General features: G+C 40.1%; 1 protein-coding gene across 1 annotated transcript in view; it reads right to left on the bottom strand.

Annotated features, from left to right (window-relative positions):
- Window positions 1-303: 303 nt before the first annotated feature.
- tmeff1a (transmembrane protein with EGF-like and two follistatin-like domains 1a) overlaps window positions 304-11,772 on the bottom strand; it is a 71,321-nt gene continuing 59,852 nt past the window's right edge. Inside the window, exons 7-10 of the mRNA XM_036519259.1 lie at window positions 11,072-11,128; window positions 8,947-9,064; window positions 5,647-5,808; window positions 304-2,090 (exon numbers count right to left, since the gene is read on the bottom strand). Of these exons, the coding sequence (XP_036375152.1) occupies window positions 2,006-2,090; window positions 5,647-5,808; window positions 8,947-9,064; window positions 11,072-11,128 (422 nt within the window). The 3' untranslated portion in view covers window positions 304-2,005. The remainder of the gene's footprint in view (window positions 2,091-5,646; window positions 5,809-8,946; window positions 9,065-11,071; window positions 11,129-11,772) is intronic.

Below are 11,772 nucleotides of genomic sequence, written 5' to 3'. Positions count from 1 at the left end.
ATGATGCTGCTATTAAGATGCTACAAAAGTCATAATTTGTCAGTATCAGAACTCAGTGTTACCTAGGTGTTCTCGCAGTTCCATTTCATGTGCAGATTGCTTAACTGTGAAAATTTAAATAAAAAGTCAGTAAAAGACAGGCACATCAACGTGCTGCTGACAGCATATAAAAATGGTGCTTCTGATGTCCATCAATGAGAGATCTACATTCTCTGTGGAAAAGGTATCAGATGAATAATGAGACCACATGATATACATTAAAAAAAGCATTTTTATTTTTTGTTTGAGACAAAAATGGCTGACTATAAAGTCCTACATGCAGAATATTAATGACATGTCAAACAAACACATTCTACTCACATTAAGAGTCACCGCTGGATGGTTAACAACAAGTAGATTGCTACTCTCAGAGAACTACAACCAGATGAATTCAAACAAGGCCCTTAAAACTGTGGACCTCGGTGCCTGAATATTAAAGATGAACCCTTTAGCTCCCAGTTTGGCAAAGTGCTTTGGATACTACTGCCATAAGATACTAGCCTTTTAACATCGGTTTATGAAAGACAAATGTCACTGCACCTCAACAAGAAATGTTGAGTTTGTTCAAACTTAAAATTGATATATTTAAAGGAAAGAAAGAACCACAGACTCAGATTTAGCCCTGTTTTTTCACATTCCATGAACTCATATTTCCACTGATAAATAAAATAGTTAATAAGCTATATTTGAATGTGTTGTTCTTTAATTCATACATATATTCATTGATTTCCTTTTCTTAAATAAACATTGGCTACTCAAAGTAAATGCCTATATGATATCTATTTCTGTGAGTTAAAGGTTAATGGATCAAGACACAATTGTTTCTCCTCCTGCCTCGAAACAGTAATATTGGGGTAGATGCCTCATGGTTAGTGTAGAACTCCAGAGTATTATCATTTAAATAAATACAGATACTTCCTTTTTTTCAAGCGTGGTTTGGAACAACAGGAGACTCCTTTTTGAACATTACACATTCTTTTTTTTCCTAATGACAAATTCCTTCCTTTTTTCTCCAACAGCTCTTATATCCATTGACACTACCAGTCACATTTTCAAGGAAGATGGGAAACAGTACACCAGGGCCTATTAAAAATGTCGAAACAGCGCTGGAATCACTTAAAACGGTAGTGCTCAGATGAAAGCTACAAGACTGGAGTCTGAAACATACAGCACAGCATTAAATTTAAGTTAAAACTACTCCACAGAACACGGTTTCACAAGTCATGCGATATGCAGTGTCTAGAATTGTAAAATAATTGACAATAATCATTAACAATAATAATAATAATCATAATCATAATAACAATATAATTAAACATAAAAAGGTACACTTTAAGAAACAAATTAAGCTATGATCTAACCAAACACAGTGTGTTCCTTGTATTTCATATTAAAGAACAACTGTAAACCTCAGTCTCCTGCCTTGCCTAACGCCTCGTTTTAAAACTGCATTTGGTGTTCAGCTGCACATCAGTCGCCAAAAAAAAAAAAAAAAGAGAGAAAGAGAGAATCCGGTGAAGCTGTCAAGAAATCACTTCTCCCAATAAATAGCACATTCCAAGAGAGGCAAAAGTCCGTTACCTTACTGCAGGATTAAAGGTATGCGTGCCACAGCGAGAAACGAAAATGCGTTGCCGAGAAAAACCCGGACGAGAGACGGAAAAGAAGGCGAAAGAGAAAACGGAATGGGGGGGAAAAGAAAGCAGCTTTGTAGTCTTCTGAACAGTCTGTCGCTGTTGAAAAAAAAAAAAAACCCAAAACAAAAACGCTGCATGCTGCTGACAGCGCACGCCTTGAATGTCCGGGAGTGGAAATAAAAAACATAAGGCCCCTGAAATAAATATCTTCATTCCTCGGTTCTGGTTTCCCACAAAAGAATTCAACAAAAAAGCAAAAAAAAAAAAAAAATCCTTACATTAAAAAATGTATTCCACATGGTAAGAAAATGTATCAAAAAAGACACAAGCTATACCATCCTGGAGGAGGTGTCTGACGTGAAGTGTCCAAGATTTTGCTTTTGCCGACGTCCCCTGTTGTTTTTGGGGCATTTCCTGTAAGAAATGTAGGGGAAAAAGAGGAAGTCACTCTATATGAACATTAGACCATTGAACAGGTACACAACAGACCATTGTCAATGCTCATCATGTTATATCACTATCCATGGACACTACTAAGATGTCTAATATCAGTCATTCTCCAGAAGAGCAGAGCAATTTCAGGCTTTCTCAACTACAGTTAAAAATAAGTGATTCTGAGTTCCATTTAGATGTTCTATAACAGGATTTGATATTCAAACAGCATCACTGGTAATTACATTCGCTTATAGCCTTAATACGGAGCCTAGCTCGTAATTTCATTGTCCACATGACCACCATGATTCCTGAATTAGGGTGACTGTTTAATTTTTACTCGGATGGCACTTTTCACTTTCATTTAAAAGAAGAGGTCTTCAAATAATGACTTTTTTATCATGATTTACAGTACTTTTATAACTTACTAATATAACTTAATTAGTTCCTTGCAGCCCTTGAAAAAATGACCAGTCTCATAGCATATCTTTCCATATTCCAAGGCAGAATTTCCCCATGATAAGACATGGGCCTATTGTAATAGGTTCAGATCATTGATTAATCTTTGTACCATATAATCACTGGGAACTAGTATATTACAATGTATTGTGCCTTTTACAACACACTTTATGTGATGTATTTAGTGATACAATTATTACATGGGGAGCTCTGACCAATCCGAAGACAAAAATTTATATATTTTTCCAATGATACATTCAGTCTTTGCCCCCTAGGGCACTGCAACCCAAAGACCTATGGTATATGACGAGGCACAGGCAAGCTGACCTGACTCTCACCAAAGTCACTCCACTGCCTGTACCCGGCTTATCCTGCCAGTGAATCTTCTTACACAAACACACTGTGACAACAAAAAGCTGTGGGTTTTACTTCGGCAGTCAGCAGCATTCGGCCACTACCTCCGGGAAGAGCTTTGGAGAGAGGGAGGCACTTTCTGTGTCCTCTAATCGGTTTCCTCAAAGTCTCTCCTGAGCTGCTAAATCACAGTGTTTCTGCGCCTGTTCCGAGTAAGTCGACTTGCAGATAACAACCGCAGGCCGCAATTTATATAAACGCACTGCTTTCTTAAATGGCAAGTGATTAAGTGAAGTAAAGGTTCTGAGGGAGGTATTGGAGGTTTGCATTCCCTGTACATTTCATGTAAATGACATTTCACAATTTGCTGGTCTTCAGTGTGACACATTAGCGTGAGCAGAGGATCCTGTATGCAGAGGAATAACAGCTTAATGGGAGCACCGCAGTGGCTGGGACTACTTTTCTGGCCTTTCCAACCACAGTAGTAAAATGTCATAACAATGGGGGGGGTGAATCAGTCAGCAGGTCAGTCACTGAGTCAGTGAGAGAGGCATTATGGCTTGTATGGACTCCAGTCAGAGCAACAACAATAGCAAAATATTCTTCTGGCTCTTTAGTGGCCGAAACAAAGCAACGTGAAATGAGTGAACAATTTCGAGCCGGTGCTTTTGAAGAATGCGGGCAGTGTTGCAAGTACCCTGGTGGCTTAGCTGATGAAGGCTTTTCAGAAGAATGGAAAAAAAAAAAACTTCAATGGGTCCCTGCCTTTCAAGATGCGCAGTTCTTGAGGGCGCACTGATGCAGCGAGTGTGTAATTACAGGGAAATGGGCTGTGTCCTGGAGACATGCTGAAATTACCCAGCGGGGCTGAGGGAAACGTGGCTCGCAAAGCCATTTTCCATGCTGCTACAAAATGTTTGTGGGGTAGAAAGAGGGCTCCGAGTGAGGCGTGCGATCGTGCCCGCATCGAGCCCCGGGGAGCGGTGTGGGACGGCGGATGCGCGGCTGCCGTGTGTCTGGAACGCAGCTGGGAATTCGCAATTTGCTGCACGGCTGCGGCTTTCCAATCGTGCCGGCTCAGGGGTCTGTTCACTCGACACTAATGGGCTGCCGCGTGGAGGGTGGCAACAGCTCCGGAATGATGAGTGCAGTAATGTGCACATATAAGTAAGTGCAGCAACGTTCACATCCTTTCTCTTATACTGTAACGAGCTTCAGCCGGACACACAGATGAACTCAATTTCCTTGCTTAATTTCTCAGCCGGATTTAAGTAATGTCTTTCTCACTTGCTATAGGTTTTTAAGTACAGTGAACCATATTAAAATTGGAATCCACTTAAAAGTGTGTTGGCAGGGCTCCTTGCTCAGTCAGCAGGCCATTTGTCCTGAGTGCAGGCTGAGTCTCTACAGCCTGGGTTTGAAACCGGCTATGTTTGGCCTTGTTCCACTAGGGATGGAAGTGGGTAGGCTGACCAGGATTTCCCTGTCTTGCTGCCATCAGTGGAATAGCGCCTATCCTCCAATAAGCACCTATTTCACTATGGTGCGCTGTGTGATGTGTCGTATGACAAACAGCCATTGGCTGCATGTCAGTGTACTAGATGAATGTATTCATTTTGCCTCAGCACCCCTGGTCAAATACTGAGGTTGTCATTGTGAGACAAGCTTAATGTACAAATGCTGCTTCAAAACCAAAGAAAGCATAAAGGAGCATTTTAGAAGTTGCTATAAAAAGTAGGTGTCAACCATACGCCTATGCTGTTAATGGATATGTCCTTGAAAATCCACAAATCCCCACTCTATCACAAGAGTCCCCCCCACTCCAAAAAACAAACAAAAAAACCACAACGAGACTTATAATTGCAATGCCTCAGAATTCCCAGAATACATTGCATTGTTTGAAATGGCAGGGACTGTAAATAGACCAAAGCTTCCCACAGCTTTTGGAGATGAACAACAAAACATCCAATCGAAATTAATACATGAATGCAGGTTATGACCCTCATAACTCCTGTCACCCCGATTTTGTCAGCAATAAATCAGGACATTAACAGGGATCATCAGCGGCAGTAAAATCCGGCAGTATATTCCTACTCATCAGTGCCTAAAGGACACCATCACCAAATAAACCCTCCACTGAAACGAATGACGTGGCTAAATCCTTTCACCTCATGCCTCTCCAAATAGAACAGGCTGCCTCTTTCCATCAGCAAATCTGCACAACCGCCGAGAACCGAGGCTATTTTTACACAGGGCCAGGAAACAGCTGGACTTTGTACCTCAAATCTGGTTTAATGCCTCAAATGACAGAGCTATCCTACCCCCTGGTCTCCTGACATTATAAAATCGATGGTTCACAATGTAACATTTGACATTATTGCTGAAAACATGACACAAAATGTTAAGTGCTAAGGCCTACTTTACTACATACTACATACTAATAGCTGATTTTTAAAAAGATTTAAATCCTTACTATAACATCTGTGTTTGAATGAAGGTATTACTTATTTCATTGATATTCTATCCTTTTAGCTTGAGTAAGATGGAGTGTACAGAATGCTGACACATCTAGTGTATTATAAAAAAACTCTACTGCAAGCCTCAGTAATAGTCAGCTGACTATATTCAGCACTAAAATTCTCATGCTTTGCAACAAACGAGTATTGACTTTTTTCTACCCTAGTTGTTTCGGTACCCTGAAGCACAGGAGAAGACAGACACTCACCTTGTGATGCACATCACCACAGCGACGATGATGGCGATCTGCACTGCTCCGATGATGGCGGCGATGAGGACATAGTGGAGCTTCTGCCCGCTCGGCACCACGTACAGGATGTTGAAGTCCTGGGACTCGTCGCACTGTGGTCCCTTGTACCCCGAGTCACAGCTGCAGATTAAGACACAGGTCCCCCTCAGCATTACTGCCCTGACTGTGATCTGTCTACAGCACTAGAGGCATAGAGATTTTGCTGTTCTTTTTTTGTTCTTTTTTTTTTTCTTCTTTTTTTTTAATAAGCATTTTGGAAAAAAAAGACAAACAACATGTCTCTGGTGGTTTTTCTTACGGAAAAAAGATTGTTGCTTTTTTATGGCTAAATTCTTCACCTCATGCCTCTCTGCCTCCTCCCATTTGCAAATCTGCACAAAATATTTTTTCTGATATTTTGATGTGTGCAAATTCTCTCATACATAATTCAATGTAAAAACAGCACTTAAGAAACATTTTTGTGAATGGGAATCTAAACAACTGGTCTTTCTCAAAAAAAAAAATCATAGAATATCTGACACCTATGTGTATCACATCAAAATTCTATGTGCTGAAGAATCAGTGACCATTCAACAACACAACAAAATAATCTGTGTCTATACCTGTGCGTGAAGACTTATTTTATGTTTCCCTGTTTAACAGATTCTTTCTTAGTCTGAGGGAAATACTGTTAGCCCCCATAATGCAGCAGGCAACCTAGAGAATATTTCCAAACCAGGAGTAATGAGTCACCCAGGACTGCTGTTTTATATTTAAACCTCAACATGTGAGGAACCTCCCACCTTCAGACATTTTAATGTTTGCGCTTATGTCCTAAATAAATGGCCTTCAGGGTTAGAAGGTTCTTCTTATGGTTGGTTCAGCCAACAGGGTTGCCATGGGGTTGAGATTAGACTGAGGTCAGGTTTGGCGCTGACGCTGTGATGAGTCGACATTACAACTGCATTATGGGAATTTCGCTGGACCAACTGTTTTTTTTTTTTTTTTCTTTTAGTGTCTCACTTCATTATGTAAATTGGACACATTAAATAATGATGCTTGCACAATGAGTATTTCAGCTATTCCACACTGAAACAAATGTGCTGAATTGTGGAAAAGGCCCCCAGGGGCCTCTTTAGGAGCTTGGCTGTTTAGAAAGCTTTTTTATTGGATGGGAGGCACTTGTGTACCAAGGTAAGTTGTTTCGATATGTTTAACTGTGACAGTGTATTACGGACATGCTGTTTTGTAGTGGGTCTCCCAAAGCCTACACAAAATCTTCATAAGCACTAAATGACTTCATTCATAAACCTCTGTATCTATTTGTGCACTTTAGTGAAAATTGATGCAATTTATCCTGTTTACATTTTGCTCTATATAAGTTACAGTTTTTCCAAAATTCAAATTGACTGAACTGAACAGTACTTTGTGCACTATTTCAGATCTACTTAATCACGTATCATAATGTTAGATGTGGGTAATGGCCATCTAACACAGCACCTATACTTCCTGTTACAGGCAGATTGGGACTAATTAACACTCCTGTATCAGTAAACTAGGTGGAGAGAATACCACTGAGGAGGAGTACAAGAAATCACAGAACTCAGAGTAAACACTGATTAATATAACAATGAGCCTCCAAATAAGCTGGCAGTGTTTTGAAGTGTTTAAGGCTGTATATTAGTTAAGAACAGCATCCAAAGGAATTTCTACTACCCCTCAAAAATACCCTTCAAACATTAGTACCTAAGCGTTTCTTTCTAACAATGGTGGGTAAATAATTAGTATCTCTCACAACTGAAATGTTGTGCACATGGTCATCTTGCATTTGGTTTGATAAAAAATAAATATGAAAGCTGTGTGCAATTACCCACTCTATTAGGATTACAAATACTTTTTTTTAGTGCACTTTAAAAAAAAAGAAAAAAGAAATGCCGTCAAAGCTAAGTATGTTTGAGAAGGGAGACAAATGTTTCCCTCATAAAAGTGTGTGCAAGTTAATTACAAGCCACAGAAATGAATTCAGTTGTGTTTTTTAACAGTAGGTTTCATAATGACATCTACTTTTTTTGACTTTGCCTCGGATTGGATGCTCTGAGTCTGATTAAATCATTGCCCTGCCATTATACGCTACACTGAAGAACCATAGAACTTGAAGGGTGCAAATGTATGCTTGTATATTAAGAGAACCATCCCTTTGAGGAAGGTGACACAAAAATACTTCGAAGAAAGCACTACATGCCAAAAATAATGAACAAAATCCGAAGCCCTCGCCCTTTGCGCAATATTGGACTGCAACATTATTTCAAATGCAAATTCTCTCCACAGGTATGAATATGATGAAGGGAATTAAACTGTCAGAGGAAATTGGCCCATTTACTTTACAGCCCTTCCTGTGAAATACAGTATTAATATTGGACATTAATGACTCAATCAATCCACATATCTGTCAGCCTCTTTCACTGAGCTGGGGCATTCATAATAGATGGCGAGCAAAGTTTCTTTCTGCAATGCATGAAAGCTGTTGAAATCAGATAAAACTTTCATAACCTTACATAAGAGTAACCTCCATGTTGTTTTGCAACATTTCCACACACAACATAGCCTAAATATGGCAGAATGTATGTACATCTTAAATTACACATATTTGGCTTCAATCTGTCATTCAAAATATTTTGTTTGGTGGTTGTTTAGGATTTAGAGATGATGGAGGAACTTCACAAAAGTCTTTTATGAACAAACATTTTCGTTGCAACGATGCAATTTCCACAAAAATTAGCTACTTTAGGGAATTTGGGAAAGTCATGCAGCGCATATTATTTTCTAACAATCGTTTCTGTGCAGAAACACACTGCAGGTGTTCTTGGCAGTGAGCACAAGCCTTCAAAGCTTTTTGGTAGTGGGAAGCCTGTACAAGCCAACACACTTGCCAAATCGTAAGCAATATCAGCACAATGACACCCCTCCACTTGATAGTAACTGCTTGAAGCTAATGAGTTGGCAAGAAAAACAGATGCTTTTCATAAGGGCAATTTTCCATGACTTTTCAAGTACTCTGAGATATTCAACAACTTTCCAAGACTTTTCCACAACTCTCCAGGGTGCAGTTATTTGAGGATTTGTAAGGTCAGAGAGGTCCCTGACACCAGGGTTACCATGAAGAATACAAACAGGAAGAAGTGAGGTCTGTCTCAGGCCTGGACATTTCAGATAGTGCAGGACTCACGGCACATGGCTGGCAAAGCAATGGTAGAAGGAAGAGACCCCAAAGCGCCTTACCGACAGGAGGCCATGTTGTACTTGATCTCGCACTTGCCATGCACACAGAACCCGGCGTAATTATCCGAGCATGGGATGGGGATGCCTCCGTAAACACTGTCCCCCTGGTCTGCAGTGTCTAGGGGGTTCAGACAAAGGGAAAGGGACATTTTAAGTCAGTGCTCTGGAAACATTTAGTACAGGAAGACTGGCATTGGCTGAAAGTAAACTTTTTTGATACAGTATATCACAAGGTATACTCCTAAAAGTCCCCTCAACCCCTATCTGCATCTCTGCATTTACTGTTCATGGTCATACTCTTGTTTGCAATACTATTTCAAATCTACCGTGATACTTTACTCAGAAAATATTTTTAATTGCAAAACCCAGCCACCATCTCTTTTCTGATGTAGGCTATATCCACAGCTGGCCCAGGCATATCACACATACTCTCGATGCAGAAGCTCTGCTGGTTTTTTGACACTTGGGGTCTTACGCGATGCGGCCAATGTACAGGACAGTTATTTAACAGATGTCCCTCTCACGGTTTAAGACCAGAGAAAATAGAAGGGATCCGGTCTTATGCATGTCCTGGTTCGGCAGTAAACCCTCTGTCCAGAGCGCGCACCTCACGGTACTGCTCCGCGATGCCTTGTCCCCTGCTTGCCAGCCTGCCGCTGCCCACTCAGGACAGACTGGGACAGGTGTGCGCCGGTTCATTAACAGAAACAGCACGCCCACCCTCAGCCTTGAAATAACCCACTCACTTCTGGCAAGGATAGCTGGGCCTCCTAATTAACAGCTCTACTGGTCGCTTAGAATGTAGCAGAATGTATGACATTTATTACAGTCACTTTATTGGATAAAAGTTTCTTTTGTTGTAGAAGGACATGGTGTTGTCTTTGTTATCAGACGCCTCTGGAGAGAAGTCACAATATTCACTGCTACATTCAGCAATTCTTCTTTTTTTCTGGAATTAAGCCTGTGTATTTGTCCCAAAATCATGCTCAGTATGTGCTAAATAACAGTAATCAAAGTAATAAATGATCATCTTTTTCTGTCATTTATCTAATCTAATCAGTTAATTTAATTTGTTATTATAAGACCATAGAACATGCATGCAGGTATATGTAGTCTCTTCTTAATGAGTTTATCAAGCAATTGCCAGAAAATTGGAATGTGGTGCGTCTGTAAAGAGCTCATTTTCACAAACCTCCCCACAGATTTGTCTGTAAATGAAAACATGCAATATGAAAAGCACACGTCTATTTTGCAAAGAGACCTCAAAATACCAAAGCAATAATGAGTGAACATCATACATATTAATGTCGTCAGTGAACACATGGAACATACAGACCAAATAAGACCTTACACAATTTTCAGCTGTTTTCCGTAATGAGCTGAGGACAAAGCATACTTCACAGAGTACATCACAGGCGTGAATATACTGCCGATGCAAATATGGCATAAGAACACAAACATTCTGCAGGCTCCCCATGGGAGTTCACGCTGCGGCCTCAAACCCTAAGTGAAATATTCTCACTGCTGGCAGAGATCTCAGAATGCAAAAATATACCCATGATTCATTGCTGCTAGCGCATTCACACTGAGACTACAGCGGCAGGTGCGAGGGGTGTGGCACCGGCTGCTTGGGGTTGCACAAGACCACGCTAAACAAACCCACCTTCAGCTGGCCTTCAGTTTGCTAAACAAGGACTGAGCTTCACTAAACTGCCTCCACCAGGGGGTCGGGTTTCAAGTTTATAGCGACAGACACCACCCTCATGGTTGCGAGGCGTTTGTTTTTTCCGCACTTCATAGCCAAAATGGGAGTGTATGCCAAAGCACATAGCTGTTATACCAAAAATAACATAGTGACTAATTCGAATGAAAATTCAAATGCCACCACCTTGGAATTAACACAGCTGATTGTTATACACTACTGCCCCAATTGCAATGCGTTTCTTCTTTAAATCTGAGTTACAAACTTTTAGCAATTTTACCATTACGTGTACTACTGTTCCTCAATTTTGTTATGATCATTTCAGTGACAGCCAACAGATTGGTCAGTGAGAAAGAAAGAAACACCACTTGAACATTTTAGAAAAAATGGATGTGACAGTGCAGTCAATGCTTGTGTACTTACCTAATAGATCAGGCTTGTATGGACTTCCCTCATCTTTCTTCCCCATCTTCTCTTTATCTGGAAACAGAGCAAATATTGGGGAACAGATGAAAACACATATGCCAAACAATAGACAGTGTGCTTTGTTTATAAGAAGTACTGATATAATTAACTGTTTACAATGATCAGAAACACTTGGGTCCCCTCGAGTCTTTCAGTTATGTTCCTCAGACTAACTAAAGAGATTCAGTCAAGAAATTGGGTACCATCTCAAATCACAAAGAACAAAGCAGACGGAAAACGAATGAGAATCTGCAATGCCTATAATTGAGGGTGGTGCTTGTCATATCAGACAAGTTTGTGATCAAACATCCACTGCGCCTTGTCTTATAGCCTAAATAGTGCCAATTATAACCAAAATTCAAAATAATATGTGTCAAATTATTTTATGTACAAAGAATTTACTTTGCTTTGACTTCACCTATACACTGGCAGCAATTTGGATGATGACCACCCCCCCCCCCCCCCCCAAGAATAACATATTATTTATTATTATCATTTCATAAAAATTATATAAACATTCTCTCTGTACATTCAAATACAATTTGTTCCATGTCTGAAGAAGGTTTGCAGACGGTTTATAAAGGGCGTTTTAAATGAGGTGAAAATGTAAATACAAATGTCCATTTTCATTGCTCATTCAACACTCATAAAAATCTAAT

The sequence above is a fragment of the Megalops cyprinoides genome, chromosome 24 (assembly GCF_013368585.1).
Source record: "Megalops cyprinoides isolate fMegCyp1 chromosome 24, fMegCyp1.pri, whole genome shotgun sequence".
NCBI classification, from domain to species: Eukaryota; Metazoa; Chordata; class Actinopteri; order Elopiformes; family Megalopidae; genus Megalops; species Megalops cyprinoides.
The sequence above is the reverse complement of the archived record's forward strand: the minus strand, read 5'-3'. Positions and strand labels throughout refer to the sequence as shown.